Raw genomic sequence first — 19,282 nt, forward strand, 5'->3', positions numbered from 1 at the left:
AGAAGAAACAATAGAGTTATATATAACTATATTGTTTTATTTCTTGATAATATTTAACAAATTCCATCAAAATTAAATTGAGATTAAAGCTCACGAAGCGTATTTACTGTATTCATCTTATTTACATCGTGCTTATTTCAATTGAATTTATGGAAACTGGAGCAATACTCTTCGTTCAATGCTCGTGCATTCAATAGTATCGTACAATCTAAAAGGAACGCATCGAATAACTAGCACAATTCATCCTCCTGTGGCCGTACAATGCAACATCTTGCGATTCGAGAGCAGTGTTTGAAAACCCAAGAACATTATTTCTATTATTCGGTGTACAGAATTCGCGGGGAAGTGCGGTAATGCGTTATAAAATTATAGAAACCGATGGGAAAGTTCTGCATTAATGGATGGTTCTTCGTGCATTTCGATTCAATCAGTCGGCAATTAAATGTTGCTCGCGTGCCGATACTTACATGAAACATTCACGATGTTAGCTCTTACTTTCGGACAGAGATGGGCAAGATTTTTTTTTTAATAAAAAGTACATGACTTTGGGTCGTTCATGCTTAATTTTCAATCGAATAGTTATTGATTGTAGCCAGCTGAAGCAGTCGTTGACCCATTCTCGGAATATAAGAATTAAATTGATAAAAGAAATTGTTTCACGCGTAATTCAAACATAGAATTCGTTGTAAATGGTAAGAGTGATTCAAGGACGTTACGAAAAGAAAATATTATATGAAATTTTATGGTATTAATGAGAAGGTGCTTAATTTTTATAAATTACACAATTTATCATTAAGAAAACATCGTTTTATATATATTTTCTTCTTGCAACGTCTTTATACCACTTTAATTACTTACATAATTCTTTTGCTGTAACTACATGCAGCATTCTTTCAGGATTTAATTTCCTAATTGATAAAAGAAAATTGTTTCATACACAATTCAAAAATAGAATTTGTAATTAGTAAGATTTATTAAAAGATGTTACAAAAACAAAATATGTATGAAATTGTATGGCATTTATGAGAAGGTGTTTAAATTTTATAAGTAACACACTTTTTTTCAATAATAATATATCATCTCATTTATATTTTCTTTTTGTAACATTTTTAGATCATGTTTAGACCTCGTACTACTTATATAACTTCTATACTTACATGTAAACAACTTATTGTTCTTATCAATTTAATTCCTGCACATTGAAACATTAGTAAAATTGTTTCAAATCGTACCATTTTCTATTCTTTCCTCGTAAAATACAATTTCATTACAGAATTAAAATTCTAATTTCTATATGATATATATACTGAATAAAAATTTAGCTTATCTTTCGGTCGTTAGTTGACATTTTGTAGATAAGAATTTATAATATTGCCCAATCTGCCTTAGACTTAGTCTATCAATCGTGTTTCCGGAAGTTGATCGGAACAGCTTCGTTCGTATAACGATTCGTGTTTCATCAAGTTACGAGGAAACATCCTGTACGTGGAAGAAGAGACTTTCCCAACGAACTTCCGGAAGTTCGGTGTAACAATTAATCGAGAAGCCCCTTGGGGCACTCGAAGCTCATTCGTTAAAATACAATCTGTATTCATCCTCGGAATCGCGCCTCGTTACAATGAATTACCGCAGAATTTACAATGAATCCCGTCGACTTAACGTAGTTCGTGATACTCTGTACAAATCCTAACCGCCCTTACCACGTATGTACAAAGAGCTCTTATCGAATATAACTTATTACACGTTTACTTTTGGCATTTGCGTGAGAGAGGTGACGTGTGTGGTTCTCGCTACTTCAAATCCGTGCATCGCGTTTTCCATTCTGTTTCGTATTTTTTTTTCCATTTTTCGTAATTTATACTCGCTATATGTATATTTATACACACAGGATAGGAAGTCTAAGAAGTAACGCTCGAGATGCACATTCACTTGGGTGTTTATTTTCGTGTTCATTTTAGGGGGAATGAATGAGTAGAAATGTTACAGATCATCGTTTACGAATCTTAAAGCTTGCAGAGTCCTATCCTATTTGAGGTCCTTTGTGAGAGTAGATATTGATGAAATAGTATCGGTAATGTTTCTCATTGAAAGAATGTGAACATTAAACGGAAGACGATGTCTATGTTGCTCAAGATTATTTATTTAGGAATTTGAAAGCTAGAAGAGCTCTTTTCTACTCGAGGCCCTTGGAGACAATACATATCATTTAAATAAATAATTTTGATATGGAAGAATGCGAATATTAAACCGAAGATTGTATCAAGTTTCCTCAGGATTATTTATTCAGAAATTATAAAGGTATTAAAATTATTTTCACTTTCATAGTCCTTACAGAACAACCAGCATAGTAAAAAAATTGTTGTATTATTTTTGTTTGAAGGAACAGGAATATTGATAAGATTGTATCACGAATGCTTTGAATCATGTTTCCAAAAACTCGTGAGGTATTACATTTTTTTTTTCTTTTTAGGGACCCTTAAAGAATGAACACTAGTAAAATAACTTTAGTATAATTTTCTTTTAAATAACTAGTGTAATAGGAAGAAGATTACATCAAGATTGTTCATTACCAGTTGTTTAGAAATTTTTAAATAATCGAACTCTCTTACTTCTTTCATATTATTTTTTTGTAACGACTAAGAACATTAAACAAAATTACATTAAGATTCTGCTGATAAATTTCTTTAGAAATTCTTAAGATCATTAAAGTTTTTCCTCTTTGAAAACATTCCTGAAAATAAATTGAAGCGAAATAACTTTGGCAACATTTCTTCCAAATGCTTGAAAATATTGACTACATAACATTGTGGTTATTCGGAACGAATATTACAGAAACTTGGAAGCTATGTAGGTTCCTCTTTATAGTCTGCCAAAAATCATACAAATTTTAGAAAGATGTTTTCTGGAGAAGATTGTCATGCTCTCAAAAATGACAGACGCGTTCGCGAATTTCCACTTAGACGTTCCACCCTATGCACAGATTTATGTATACGCATATGTATGTATAATATGTACATGTTCTATTAGACTCTTAGGACTAGAACGAGTGGTATACACCGAGTGATTCGTAGCATATATATGTATATCTCTTCTCATTTATCTTTAATTTATTTTTTATATTATTTATATATTTATATATGTAGTCCGACTAGCGCGTTGAATTCCAAAATGCGATTCGTTACCAATTATTCGATGTTAATTCTCATCGACTACGTCCTTTGTAGTTATGCTAATTTGCCAGAGAAGTCATCATGAAATTTTTGACCGAGAAACCTTTACGTTCGAGCAATATCCCTTGAGCCTCGGTTAAATCGTTCTAGAACTCTTATTTTCGATTATTGTTCGATGCTCGTGTTTTGATAAAGTCTAACACAAATTTTCTTGACACTATTTAATTTTGAGCGTGGTGTCTTCGAGATTTTTCGATGAACTGGTATTCGGATGATAAATATTGATCTTCTAGTCCATGAATTTTAATTTAATTCTCAAAAGAGTAATGATTTCTTAACGTGTTATAATAGAATGAAATAATGTCTAATTTTGTTTAGAATTAATATACAAACTATAATTTTAAAATGAGTTATTTAATCAAGCGGTGATTGAAATAAATTACTTATAATTAATATGTAAATTAATTAAATAACTAATATCAAATCTACATATTGTTGTTCGCTAATTCAAAGTATATTACAATTACGCCTATTTTAACTGAATATTTAACTGTATTACGAATGCACAATATATTACGTATTATAAAGTTGTAATTTAATTTTATTTGTATATTCGTGAATGATTTAGTGCCCGAATCGAATAATAGAGGTCTGAATTTCCTATATGAATACATTCTACAGAAATACAGTGCAATTTAGTCATTGTTACTGTGTTTAACGGGCAGTGGAGACTGAGATTAATTGAAACATGGTTCAATAGAAATATGTGAAATATCTTAAAAATAGTTGGTGGAAGAAGGACCAGTTTTCATGTCTAAACGTGTCGCTTAGTACTTATCAATGATTTGGACACTTAGAACATTTTTATTTGGATGTATTACTTTTCGAACAGGAAAAATAAGTTTTCCAACTGTTTTTATATTGTTCATTTATTCAAAACTGTTGTTATTTTTTTGTCAAATTTATATTATCATAACGATGAATATCCCAGTTGATTTTAAAATGTTAAACACCTATCCACTTTTTTTCTGTGACATTAAATACTTGGAACAACGGAGTTAGGTCAGTTCATACAATTGTTTCGTTGTCGATTGAAACATTTTTCACTCGACATATAGAATTTTTCACGTAATTTGTTTAAATCATGTTTCATTTTTAGTGATTTTAATGAATCTAATTTTTGTTTAGTATGTATTGTAGTTGTTTATTAGCTCATTCGTAATTCATTTAATAATGCTGTTGAAGGTGAATATTAAGAAATAAAAATAATTCTTTGAACATAATTATCTTTTATTCATAGATGCAACAACTAATTTCAAGCATTGCTTTTTATTGACCCAGGCATAAGGTAATTTGAAACGTTTGTCGAGATTCTTCTAAAAAACTATTTTGATAGTATTTATGAAAACAAATTTTGCTTTAATTGAAGACTATTGTAAAACAGATAGAACATAGAATAAAGTCACGGTAAAATATATAATCAAAAACGTTCCAATTAATCCTAGTCTATTGTTTTATTGAGTTTCCAAGTGTGTATATTGTGCAATAAAACGTTCACATATAAACGATCAACCGATTCAAACAATACTCTAGCGCAAAAAATTGCATTGTTTTTTAACAAATATTCACATACACTTGTTTCATGAAAAGTTCATATATTTGTTCGGTAAATAAGAATAGACATACATAGCGATACCTGCATTTGCGCAGAGCAATTCAGAAACAACCTGTTGCCCGCGCTATAGATAAAATTTGAAATCAACGTTCTGTCACCGGCGATTCTATCACAACCCGTGTCTGTGTAAAATGATTCCGATATTTCGCTAAAATTGCTCGGCATTGTTAGCGTGTTCCTCTGTCAGGACGAATTAATTCTATCGAAAGGTACAGTAGTAAGACAATTATCTGAATATCGATTATCCAGATACTGTTTACTTGAATTACACAGAAACTGATTGCCTGATTATCGTTTATTTAGTCAAGTAAATTGAAATTCTTAGACTCTTCCTTTATTACTTCGCTGAAGGATTGCGACAGGATAACTGGCTGAATTATAAGATAGCTTTTGGAAGTTTGTTTAAAATATAGGTATGTGATTACCTTAAGGTCAATGTTTAACTATAAAGCGATACAAATATTTGAAAGATTTTAAAAACTGAATAATTTAACATTAGTTACATTTAGGCAGATTGTAAAATTTCCTTAACTTTATATTTCAGATGAATTTGTGATTAGACAATTTTTTCGTCAGCCTAAACGAAGGGACTCTATACAATTGGACGTAGAATTTATTCAAATAAAAATTTTATAGTAAAATTCAGAAGATAAACAAGAAAAGCAAATGATCTTTTTTTTTCTTATGTTCTTAAATATCAGATAACGAAGGGTATTCTTTGAACCTTCATATAGCAAGATTTAGAAAATTGCAAAGTTAAGTCAAGTGTACTTTGACATTTTATGGAAAAAAAAGTTCGTTTGCAAATTCTTCACACTAAAATTTGTAGCCGATTCAAAACAAATTAACTTTTGTTTTAAACATTTTTTTGTCTTTGCTTGAAACCTTGTCCAGATTAATAGCCCAAAATATTGTGTTCTAAGAATTCATATCAATCATTTTAAGTCAACACTTCTATGATTCGCTCTATCTGCTTCCAGGCAATAGATAATTATTTGAAAAAATTATACAATGGACTTTAAATGAAGTTTCCAAACGTTACCATGGTTTTCAAAATTCATCATCCTGTCGTGAACTATTAAAAGTAATCCAAGCAAGAAAACACGAGCATCGATATGATATCAGAACCGTGTAGATACACACACAAGACCAACCTTGGGCTTGTTCGTATAGTTTGTTTCTCATTGAACAGGAACGTGTACGGACACGACATGTCAAGCTCCATTACTCAACAACCGGTCGTTAGAGCGAGCAGTATCGTGGCGAGAATTAGGATCATCATTTCGTGTGATCGGTTTCCACTCGAGGAATCGCGCACGTGATTAGGCGCCGGCGATGGTCCACTCTTGTGAGTATTCGCGATTACCGTTTGACTTCTCCACTTCATCGTATACTCTGGAGCGGTTCTTCCAAGAGCTTGTAATCTGCAATTAAAGTAACACACAAAAAGTGTCAGAAGTTACTTGTTATTTTTCAATTATTAGATATTAAACAACGATTGAGGCAAAATAATTCTTAAACGATGGATTTCCTAGCATTTTCCTTAAAGACGTTCCGACCACCTACAGTGGGTGTAGAAAGTATTCGTACACCGATCAATTTCCAAAAAAACTGTGTAAAATTGTAATTTATTAACTTATTTTTTATAAACAATGGCACTCTACATACTCTCCGAAATCTCTAGAATAGATAGATTACAAACAAAAAATAGCTATTTATGTAAATTGCGAAATTAACAAGAATTATTTGCATAACTGCTTAAAAGTACTTTCCTGGAAATTTGATGTTTTCTAATTCGCACGGAGCAATAAACTAATGTGTTTACGTTACAAAATCTACTGTAAATGGTTCGTCATAAGAATCGTACAAATACGTATTGCTTCTATACTTTTACCTAGTTTTCGCATTTTTTTTGTTAATTTCACAAATTATATTAACTAGTAAATGTTGTTTGGACTATACCTATCTTAGAGACTTCCGAGAATATGTAAAATATCATTGATTATAAAAAAAGAAGTTAGAGAATTTCAGAGAAAAGTTTTTTGGGAAATTGATCGGTGTACGAATACATTCTACATCCACTATATATTTATATTATATCCATATGATTATTTATATTTATGTTCAACAGCATTATATTACATTATATCATATTATTGTATTATAATATTATATTTAACATTGATATAATACAAAAATTGTATGTTGCGAAAATCGTTAGAGTACACTTCATGGAAAACCTTTTCAATGATGAATAAAAATGATGTTTTGTAAATTATTTACACAAGTAAATGCGAGGTCTGGTATAAAAATCCTTGTCCACTCATTATTCCATGTCTTGTTTTTCAGAAATGGTGTAGAGATTATGCAAACGTAATTACACGTGTACATATTTGCAAAAAATCTGTACAGGTAAAATGAAACGGACAAATTTTGCCTACCTTTCATAAGTATGCATTTGGTTTCATTTTCATAATTTTTAAAATAATTTTGAAAATACCAGGCATGTAGTAGTAATTAGGTAGATATATAGACAGATAAATAGATAATTTATTCCATGTAATTTCTACATACGGAAGAACTTTTGCTTACATCACATCACTTACAAATCATAATATTCCGGCCCTTTAACCCATTCTAGTGACTCTTTCCTTTTACTCCCACTTTCCGCATCTTCATTCATTTTCCTCAATGTATTAGTAATTAATGAACACGAATTTTTATTGCCAGTTGTGCAGTACTTTATATAAGTAATTTGAAAAACTATTTTATTGGAAACAAAAATCTTGTCACGTTCCTCTCAACTCACAATTACTTTATTATATTGTAGTTGAAGAACGTGAAATACTGAAGATGGCCATCTGCATGTATAAATGGTAGGAAAATGTTTATCATTTTTTATTAGGGAGTAAGGTCAAAGTTCTGATTAGTAGGGTCTTATTTAGCAGTGGCTCTAAGCAGACTCACCTAACGACGACTGTGTTCGTCTTCCAGGGAAGAGTGAAATTTTTGTGCGTGTCCCTCGAGCAGAATGTGTGCAGCCTTGGACCAGCTGGATCGCCAATCTCGCTGTACTCGTGTATCGTCAGATTCCAAGCGGTGCAGGGTCCTGTGGCGAGAAAGAATGAATATTCCAACGCGTGTCGTGACTGGTCATTACTAGACTGCGGAAGTTTATGCACGATAAATATGTAACATGCATATGTAAAATATGCTCGGAAAATTTGCAAAATATGCAAGGTATATAGGTACATATAAAATGTAGTACAATAAGTAATATATTAGTATGTTACAGAAAATACTTTTCACAATTATTCTGGTATATTATGATTCGTGTGACAATAAATTACGAGCATTTTTTCTAAATTTAATGGTGTTAGTTGGTAGCGTTTGTCTATTGAAATTAATTTATACGCGGAGAATGATTGCTCTACGTCACACGAAGTAATCGGTGCGTATTTAAATTTGGACAACATTGTTCTGGCACATTTATTGGTCCTTGAACGCCCTCGTTATTTAAAATATTAGAAATGTTCGATAATGTAGAAAATCCTACATTCTTTTCTAAAGTTGTTTTACATTTTTTTCTATTCTTTTCCCCGGAATCACCAGGAATACTTTTTAGATGTATTATAGTATTCATATATATTTCTATTGATCCCAGTTTCCGTATTGTTGTTGGCCAAGGCATGTTAATAGCGACCATTGCTTGCGTCAAGTCTGCATAAAATTCATTTTTTCTTGAGCTCGTTGCTATGTGTTCCTCTGTTTCACGCGAATTAAGGCCGATTCAGACTATACGACACGGACCGTCACGTTCCGGCAACGACACATAACGGTACCCACACGACAAAACATTAAAACACGCTTTTTAATGGAACTATTCACACTATTCCCGTTGAAGGAACGTTCAGGTCGGTGTCTGTTAAGTGTGAATAGTTCCATTAAAACGCATGTTTTAATGTTTTGTCGTGTTGGTGCCGGTACATGTCGTTGCCGGTCCGTGACGGTCCGTGTCGTATAGTCTGAATCGACCTTTAGCAGTCTCTTCGATTTTCCTCTTATGTGTGGCGGTATTTATGTGTTGGTCTAACTGCGCTTTCCTTTCACGCTTCACATTTTTATTGCAAATTTTGCAATAAATGCTTCTCAGCGTTATCATTACTGTAATTGTCATTAATGACAAAATTGGAATTGTTTTTGATCCAACTTAGCATTAATGCTTGTCTACTTTTTCTAACTTTCGGCATTTTTAGAGAATTAAGAGACACTTAAATACATTCACTTTTCCACAGAGATCACATTAACTGCGATGATCGAACTGACGTGTTCGAATTGCAAATACAAACTGTCACACCTAACGCTCGATTAGCAACTTAAGGTTGGAGAAATATGGTTTCATATGGCCTGTATTTGTGTAAACACTACACACTTATGATACGAAACTAATTTGTCAAGATAGATGTTTCACATAACCACGATAAATAACATATGTGATATATTATTGCATATGTTTTTAAACATAAATATGCAAAGCATATGCATTATGCAAAATATGCAAAATATAAAATGTATTTTTATAGTACTCTAATTTCAAAACAAATTTCTGTATAGGTTACATTCTTTTAACTATTTCCTATAAAAATATGCATTTGCATAAACTTCCGCAGTTTAGTCATTACACTCCCTACATAGTGAGAAAAATTTTAGTATAGAGTATATCAGTTTAATAGTATACAGGCCAATTATTTCCTAAATTAAAAATATAAAACAATGTTTCAGACAAATATTGTATGGTATGATGGACTAACCATAGTAACGATAATTATTTGTCTTCAAGAACAAAATCAAACAGATAATTAAAATGTAATTATGTAGTTATCACACGAACTCAAATTATAATTATTCATTAATATTTTTAAATCATGAAAATTAAAAATTAGTGTTACAAAAATTCAAGCACCCGCTATTTTATTTTTTTCTGGATTATAGTTAGGTGTTTCATTTTAGTACAGGTGATAGTGACAAAACTATATTTTTATAATCTTTTTAATATTTTGCTTTTGAATGATCCAAAGCCAAGTTATCGTGTCAACCGTGGAAAAAGGAGGTAAACTTCATATGACTATAGCAACGACAATAATGATTAAAAATAAGCAACACAAATTTCTTTTAATAGTTCAACAAGTCTACTTCTATGCATGAAAACATAATTCCACAATTATTTGTCACATCGAATAAAATTTTTATATAGCCTTTTAAAGAAATTTAAAATAAAATGTATAAAGAACATTTTGTTTCAATGTTACATAGCGGCTGCTGATGAGTATTAGAGGTTTAGAAGAAAATGAATGCCCAAAAAGTTTGGCATTTCAGATAGCACTCTTCATCCCCATATTCATTTTTCATTAAAAGCTCGATTTCGCTTTTGCTTGTCTCGCTACGCACAAATTTCAATACCGTGCACCTACGACCCAGTTAATGGCAGGAATACAATAACATCGATATAGATTTTTATTTATGGAGCCCGAGGAGATATGTCGCAGTCGAACATTGATCAACGGCGTCATTTAAAAGTTGGAATACGCTCATTGAAACTGAGTAATGTAGGAGGGAAGGGGTAGCTAGAAATGAATCTGTCGAAATGTTATCGAGGATCGTGAGACCATGGTTCGTTTTTCCAACGAATCGTGTCGGGTCAAGAGTGAACCGTATCCGTAACCCTCCCGAACAACCAATTAAGAGAGCCCGTTTCACAATTAATTGTCACGGACACAACATTTGACGCGCGAAAAAGATCGGTTCTGTTGTCGATGTACCCGCAATCATCGACGAGCGAATAATTGATGCAGGCTCGAACCGCGATTCGAGGGCACTGTGTAACATTCGCTTCATCTTTCAGCTTTTTTTCTACTCTCATTTTTCGCGGTTCGGCAATTTTTCGACAGCAAAACTTGCTCGTAACGGTGATGTAAACAAGAACAAGCAACCACTATGATTGCGCAGAATAGGAACAAAAAATATATATACACACATTGTAAAATATGCTGTGTCCTTCATCAGTGGTTTTTGTTTAGTCTTGGTTCAGTGAGTCGTACGCTACATTAAGGTTTACGGAGATATAATCTTTTTGTTTTAACGTATTTCCATGACCCTCTCCGTAAATTTGACAAAACATTTGAATATCAATGATATAATAACATTGTAAATCGTCAATGGGGTTTTTTTTAAACAGGCAGATTTTACCATGGACATAGTTTTATGTTCTTTCAAAAAAGATCGAGTTAACGGGCAACGGATAAATTGTTTGTTGAAAGGTAAGTGTTCGCACTATTTTCATAAACACTAAATTCTGGGTTTTATACGGTCGGTTCTGAAGCCATTCTTTTACCTGGAAAATAAGGTTACCATGAGATCGATTACTATAGGAATAAAAATATAATAATTTAACAGGTATCTGTACCCCAATCTTTCAACATTTTCATATAATTTCATTTCAAAGCCCAGTAATGCACATCTTACAAAGAATACAAACATTGATTGTTCCTTACCATTAATTAGTGTAAGTTTCTCTTAAGAAGGGAGAAAATGTTCAATACAACCCAATACCAGGTAAGGAAAAGGTATATATATGTGCGCGCGTGTGTGTGTGTGTGAGAGAGAGAGAGAGAGAGAAAAGATTCTTACAGTTTGTAACCTTTCAAGACCACATGATAGTGTCCTCTTACCTTCAACGTAATAAATTTTTAAACGCAACATGCAATCTTGCAAAGCCAACCAAACACTCTTTTATTCTCTCCTTTTGCTATTTTGAAGAATGTAAATATAAATAAATATTCGTATTAATTGAACAATTTTTTTATCAGGAACATTGAAGAGAAATTATATTAAATAATGTCGAAAAATATTAATGAATGCGATAATTATAGAATTCCTCATTTTTCTGCAAACTCAGAATGTTCCCGATCGTTAACGACAACTTCTTCACTCAACCACTGATTGGTTAAGTGTCAAGGACATTTACTCTTGGTTTATTTCCTAATGCTGAAATTTAATACAACACCATCAGTGGTGTTGTATCCTAGATCTCGTAATGACATCTTCAGGACCTACTTAACGAAGAAGCCGATTCAGTTAGCAGAGTAAACTCAATTCGATGTAGAAACGTTTCAAGCAGTTGTTCATGCGGGACACACGGCAATCTTTCTTCTCCACATCTTTCAAAACCTCGGCGTGGCAGCGCGAGCGGCGATAGTTCGCGACGGGAAGCCGTAGGAAGAAAGGAAAGAGCGTCGTTGGAATGGAAACTGAGGTCGAATAGATGTGTGAAAGCCATTTTCTGGGGATGGTTGGCCGCAACAATGTCAGTTCCGCCTTTGGTGTGCCGTGTTGTTTCGCAACGTGACTGCCGATGGAAAGACGACGAGGAAGGGTTGTGTGGGATGGGAAGAGAACTCGAGGGAAAAGGGAGCGAGCCTCTGTTGACTCGGGGAAGACCAGTTCTCGTTGTTCTGGCAAATCCGATGGTTCCTTTAATCTCGAGTCCTGGTTCCATTCGTTTTTGGCGCTACGACTCTCGCGTGAGAGCCTCGTCTCTCCTTGCCCTCGTGTTTACCTCGACTGCTTTCCTTGGCCAGCAACGACGGTCTGCTTTGAGACCGTGCAATGCTCAATGGCGCGGATAGAAATTTCAACTAAGAGCGGAATTGAACGAAATTTGACGGTCAGTCACTAAGACGGTGAGCAAAGTATCGTTTCACGATGCTGTTCCCTTGGATTTTTCGATCGAAATCCCCTCAAAAGACTGAATCTCCCTCGATGTCCATTTAAGATTGCGAATAGAATTCGTGCCATTCGTCAGATTTATTGCGTTTACTTGAGCTATGGTCGTTTCATATTCGTTGAATTCTTTAAAACGGGTTGTGGTACTATCAGGATACCACAAAAATTTCTCAAATTTTGGTAACGTGGTGCAAGAATTTGCAAAGGATTCTTAAATGCAGCAGACGTTCTAGGGTTTCTTAACTTCGGGATAAATTTAATAAATAGTATTCTTTCGGCGGCGTTTGTGGATTTGATATATTTTTAAAAACATTAGTATAATTGTAATTAATTGTGAAAGTAGATATGTAACAGACCTGGGCAGTTGTGGAATTATATTATGTGAAATAACACGTTATTTTATTTCATAATTAGTATCAAACCTGATATCACTTTTGAAATAATATTATGTGAAATATTATGTCAAATAATATATTATTTTATTTTATAATTATTTGGAATAATTCTTTTGAAATAATTGTGAAATTATTCTTGAAAATTCTCTCGAGTGAAACCATAAGTACACGATGATTTCGAATTTGAAAATTATGAAGTTGAAATAGCAAACAAATCCACATTTGTATTGTGTTATTTGCAAGATTATATAATTATAAAAGACGTTTTCCTACAGTGTAACACATTTTGCGACAATATTCAATGGCTTCAAATGAAAATAAATCTTGTTTGGCATATGCAATTTAGGTACGAAGCACCTACATATTTTACCCATTTTTGAAGTGAAATAAAATTTATTTAATCATACAAATAAGACATCTATACACCTATACCTCTGTAATGTACAGTAAAAAGAGAACATAAAAAGTATTCATCCTTGTGACTGATACTCAACGACGATATCGTCGAACAATTAAAATTAATTTGCATTAACGAAATACGAACTTATAGAAAATAAAAATAAATAGATACCGTATTCAAACGATACGAAGAATACAATGTGTATAAGTACTTACGGCTCTGTGTAGATTTCACTTCAATGGTGAGCTGTCGATCCGTCAATGACTGCAATATCCACGTGCATCTTTGCTGATAGTACTGATTTAACTTCAGCCCGCTGCTGGCCAGGTCACCGCCATTGACCTCGCCTTCTAGCTTGGTAGTCGTGTAATCACCGCAATAAGTGTCGTTGATAAACTCGTAAGCCGCGCGGAAATTGAGGCCCTCCGAGGACCTCGACCACTCAATGTATACTGGTGTCCAGCTACGGATGCCAACAGGAAGCCAGTCCTGTAGGATACACCACAGATATGAGAAATGTGTTTCATATGTACGATAAACATTTTTAACGTTAATGCTCATTGATAAATAGATAATAATATCACAGGTTATGGTGAATTTACTTGTATTAGGTTGTCCCAAAAGTTTCTTTCGCTTTATTAATAAGTAATACATGCACAATAGTTCATGTTTTATGTTACATTACTGAATTGTGCACGATTCATTTTGCTCCATTACTGTTACAACATGAATATCGATGAAATTAGATTGTCTATTTCTATAAACACGACCACATAAAATTAATTGAGTTCAACTCGCGAAAGAAACTTTCGGGACAACCTAATAATAAAAACAATATAACATCGTGTTCATCATTATCGTTAAAAGAATTTTCCGGAGGGGTTTTAGAATTTTGTATTTTAATAAAACACAGATGGTATGGAATATATCCGACATCTTAATTTTAAATGAAACTACAAATGATTAAAATTTAACTTGAAAGACAATGTTGTTCATGTGTCCATTATACTGACAGCTGTACTTTGTTATTAAAAAATAGAATTCTAAAGTGCATTTTAGACCAAAATTTATGTTAGATGTACTAGGTAAATATAACGTTGACGCTTTATTGCATGAATTTTAATAAGTTTTTTTAAACAGAAATTATTTCTTAGCCATGAAAATAGGAATGTTCAAGTACAAAGTTACTTCTAAAGGCAAGAATGTTAAAGTTGAAAGAACGTATGAAAGTTCGATTGCTAAAGTTAAAGTTGTTTAGAAAAATAAGAATGTTGAAGTTGAAGTTTCGTATAAAAGCAGAAACGTTAAAGTCATTTAGAAAAATGAGAACATTAAAATTTCCTTTGTAAGGATTAATGTTAAAGTTGAAGTTACTTAGAAAAATACTATAGAATATGATTTTGGTGACATTCGAGGCCGAAGCTTACATAAGGGTAGTTGGGTGTAGAGTGTGAGAACGAGTTCGACGAATGGATGGATGACGAGAACTTGAGGCGTAAAAGAAGTGTTTGGACCGCGCGACAGTTTCAACTGTGCTGGAAGAAAAAAAAACTGCTAGTCGCCAGGTTGGGAATGAATGATAAGAGTGCGTGCCTAGACGAAGGAAAGAGTTTAGTTTTAAATGAGAGAGCGAAGCATAAAGATCAGCGGATGTCAGAGTGTCAAACTACGTGTGCAACTAATAGCAAAGATGTTATTTTACTCATTTTCATACCGACAATAGTTCAACTATAATCCTGCACTACCATTGTAGTAATAATACAATCCATGGCCATTACCTAATAAAATCCTACAATACGAATGTTGAAATTGAAGTTATGTAGGTAAATGGGTAACTACCTACATTATTTACTATGTGGTAAACATTCAGGCACGAGGGTCGAGAGAAAGTCGAGTTTTTTCAGTTTTGGAAAGCGTATGCCGAAAACATGATCATCGTCATTCTGTGACACTCAACCAAGGTCCCAAGTGCGAGCAGGTAGCAGACCCTACCTCTGTTTATGCTTTCATCTCAAACGAATAGTATCAGACAATTCAGAATTTAAACGAACCTTACTGTATAATAAAGAACATTTTAAACTAAATTGTGAATTAAGGTGTTTAGTTCGCTACAACTACAACTAGGAATTTACCAAGAATTAATTATTCACTCTCCAGTTTTTCAACTTTTGAACATTTCGTACAAAATGATACAGTGAATTGATCTCAGAGTCGCGTCGATCATTTCTGAAACGTAACGCGCTCATCCTTTGACGGATAGTATGGTAATCGGTTCGAGAGGGAGCTCTTCGATTTATTTATAGCAAAAAATGTAACAGAGACGTCCGTGAATGGTTGAAAAGCGCAAGATTCGTAAAAGGTTAATTTCGATCGTTCGACGTGGCCCATCGAAAAGAGCATATTTCACCCCGAAGCGTTTCGTGAATTGCTCAACGGGAGACCTCTCGATTCGTTGGAAAACAATTTCTCTACTTTCCAAGCTTTTCAACTCCACCCTTTCCCCCTGCCCTTCGTTCTCCTCTCTAGTTTCGACTCTGCAACGCGCATTATTTGTTTTATTCACAACCTGGTGAATTCGTTCGAAGTAATTCCGCGCCGATTGATGGAATAGGTGTTGAATAGAACGAGAGAGCATTCAATGTCCAACCCAATACAATCGGCGAGTGCCGCGTTTGTCCGTGAATGAAACTTGAATGAAACGGTGGCAGTCGGACGTGAGCGGCAGAAATGAAAGGGGAAAAGAGAACGGCGTTAGGGAACCCTGCGGAAGAGGAGGGGAGGAGGTGGAAGGCGATGCTTGCAGATCGTTTTTTGAATTAAACGGTCGCGGTCATTGATGCGGCGACTGCGTTCCATCGGTCGTATGTCGTTTTCACGAAGCCTGTAACATCGTCGTTTCGCGTGTCAGTTTCGCAAACGATTCGAGGAATCCGCTTATAATACCCAGTGGGTACTCGTTTGTCCAGCTTGTGGGCGACAATGTTGTATGACACGAGCAAATGTGCAGTTACATATAGTGAAACGTGGCGAAATAGTCGAACAACAACGAAATAAATATGTAGAGGAGAAAAAGAGGGTTCAGTTTCCTAATCCCCTTTAAACTATTGTCAGTTTTTCCTTCAAGGTCATTTGAAGTCAACGTATCAGAGTGATCAGGAATCTATTCTACCATTGGTATAATAGTATGCTGACAAAATGTACAGGGTGTTAAAAAAAGCATTAAATATTTACATGATTTATAGGGCACACTGTACCGAGTAAAAAAGCTTTGGTAAACATAGGTCCAAAGGTCAACCGTTTCTGAGATATGTATAAACATTTTTGTTTGCTAGCCTCATCGTGCAGCTAAGGCACTTCCATTACCACGACCATACATAAAATGCATATCTACCATTTCTTCATTAGAATACTGCGCTAACATTTTCGCGTTACTTTACACTTTCGTAATATCTAAATTGCCGATTCGCAACTGACTAAATCTCAATGAAATCTACTGTTGGCATTCGAATGGGAACATTCAGAACGCAATGTATAAATAATGACATAAACATCGGATGCGATGGAAGCAAGTAAGTCAATCATGATACTAGCAAACAAAAATGTTTATATCGCAGAAACGGTTTACTTTTGGACCTATGTTTACTAAAGCTTTTTTACTCTATACACCATATAAATATTGAATGCTTTTTTTTGAACACCCTGTATATGTAATAGTATGTAATAGTATGGTGATAGAAAGGTATGTAATTATTGTTAAAAATGTTTCGATGACCTTGAAAACTCGAAATAGTGATTTTAGAGAGAAAGTTTTAATCGCCATTTGTTACTTTAACGTAAACATGTTTCTTTTGTGACATTTCGTACCGTCAACTTAAGGGAACTTTCTGCCGAATCACGGACCTATTCTGTTAGGCCTGGCTATATGTGATACTATACCATAGTTCGTTGCTCAGGAGTTGGCGAGGCAGTTCGATTGGCTTTCACGTAACGGCGACACCTTTACTAAGAGCTTTACACATATTTTCGTTATTAGCTGAATTCGTTACATCTGCAAATCTACCACGTAAAGAAGACAGCGAACGAGATATATTGAAATAAACTAAAATACATGAAAAAGTGGAGGACTCAAGGAGTTATCATTGAAAAATAGAAGATCCCCATAAAAAACTACAAGAAAGTAGAAAAATATGTGAAATCGAAATGGATTGCCAGATGATTTGCCTAGATTTCCGCAGCTTACAAGTCAAATGCTTGGCGCGGCCAGGCAAGGTCAAGGTGTCGATGAACAAGAATTATTTTAAAACGCTAAATAATGAAAGTGTATACCCATATTGTCAGAGTTCTGAACTGACAAATTATCTGATAAGAAAAATGAAAGAGTTCCAGACGTATAACATACACTTTGTATTTAACCGACAATGTAGTGTGAACTACGACGATGCAGTGTGACTGATTAAAGGAAGGGGGCTCCTGGGGGAGCAAAGGCAGACCAAACGTTGAAATTTCCTTGCCTCCGTCCCCATCAGTTCGTATGTGCCTCGCCAACTCCTGATCAATGTAAAGTACGTGTCCGTATATAGGTGGTCCTATTCTACTAGACTGGCTATGGATCAATTTATTCTACTCGCCTAACTAATGAATAGACTGCGGATTTTGTGCCTTTTTAGAAAACACTAAATATACAGAAAATATTCAGATAATACACAAATTTGTTATAACAATATAAAAATAATTTTTATTTAGATGTTGTAAATAAAATAGCGATACTGAAGCCATTGCGCAACAAGAATTACTCTCCAATCTGCGCGGCGGAGTTCTCAGGTATGGTTACACTTGAAATAAAAAAATAACTATTTTTCATATTCTACAGGATGTATACCTTGGAAGCGCATACGGAGTTTACGATATGTTGAGAATATTTCGTGCTACAGACATTTTTTTACTGTACATTTTGTGCTAAAAACGAGATTTTCTTTCAAATGCTTACCATTCTTACAAAACTTGATATTTTGTCAAATTTGTCTATACTTCCACAGTATACAGGGTGTCTACGTACAAGTCCGGATATACGGAGGGTGTCAATTCTACAACAATTTTACAACAAAAATTACTCTTAGACATTGTGTCACTTTATTCTCAAGAATTTTCACTTTTAATTTTTTTTCTGTGTTTTCGACTTGACACTCTTTAAACGGCCATAACTCCACTAAATTACAGTGCGAACTCAAAATTCAGTACAGCATTTGAAGGAGCGTTAACTTTTCCATTTTTTTTACAATTGTTTACGGTTTTATACCGGAAGAATAATTGTTTTTGAATATGTATCCATAGAATTTTCATTTTTAGAGACTATTTAATCAAAATCTACCTCGGTGTACACAATAAATGATATGGAGATTGCAACACGATCGATTTCACAAAGCAAAAAATCGATGTTTTCGGCATAGGAGATCGGATAAAAGAGTTTAAATTTGAAAAAAATAATTTATTGAAAAGAAAATTTTGAGGTGTAAAAAAACAGTTTTTTTCCTAATTGGGGAGACTCGGGAGTGTCATCAAAGAATACATCAAACCCGATGTCAAGCTAATTTTAAAGTGACAAGTCGATTTTTGTTGAAAAATATCGATTTTCACCTAAAAACCCACGCTTTTCTGCATTAAAACGTCATTTTTTCCCAAAAATACCACCGTACAATTATTTTTGACAATACCATTCAAAAGCTGAGACTTCCAGGAAGTTTTTCCCGAGGAGTGCCCGCCAACTAACTATGTATTTAAAACCGAAAAACGAATACAGAAAAAGTCAAATTTTTTTAAATTTTCACAATGTAAAGTTTGACCTAATTTTTCACTTGTTAAA

General features: G+C 33.8%; 1 protein-coding gene and 1 long non-coding RNA gene across 2 annotated transcripts in view; one reads left to right on the top strand and one right to left on the bottom strand.

Annotated features, from left to right (window-relative positions):
- Positions 1–1,452: 1,452 nt before the first annotated feature.
- The window catches only part of LOC128891206 (uncharacterized), a 599,859-nt gene continuing 582,029 nt past the window's right edge, over positions 1,453–19,282 (bottom strand). Inside the window, exons 15-17 of the mRNA XM_054150532.1 lie at positions 13,638–13,911; positions 7,813–7,954; positions 1,453–6,269 (exon numbers count right to left, since the gene is read on the bottom strand). Coding sequence (XP_054006507.1) covers positions 6,074–6,269; positions 7,813–7,954; positions 13,638–13,911 — 612 coding nt within the window. The 3' untranslated portion in view covers positions 1,453–6,073. The remainder of the gene's footprint in view (positions 6,270–7,812; positions 7,955–13,637; positions 13,912–19,282) is intronic.
- LOC128891323 (uncharacterized) lies at positions 6,081–8,333 on the top strand. The gene is made up of 3 exons (XR_008460807.1): positions 6,081–6,193; positions 7,676–7,721; positions 7,840–8,333. It is a non-coding gene; the product is annotated as an uncharacterized LOC128891323 (long non-coding RNA).

The sequence above is a fragment of the Hylaeus anthracinus genome, unplaced genomic scaffold (genome assembly GCF_026225885.1).
Source record: "Hylaeus anthracinus isolate JK02 unplaced genomic scaffold, UHH_iyHylAnth1.0_haploid 12001, whole genome shotgun sequence".
NCBI lineage: Eukaryota > Metazoa > Arthropoda > Insecta > Hymenoptera > Colletidae > Hylaeus > Hylaeus anthracinus.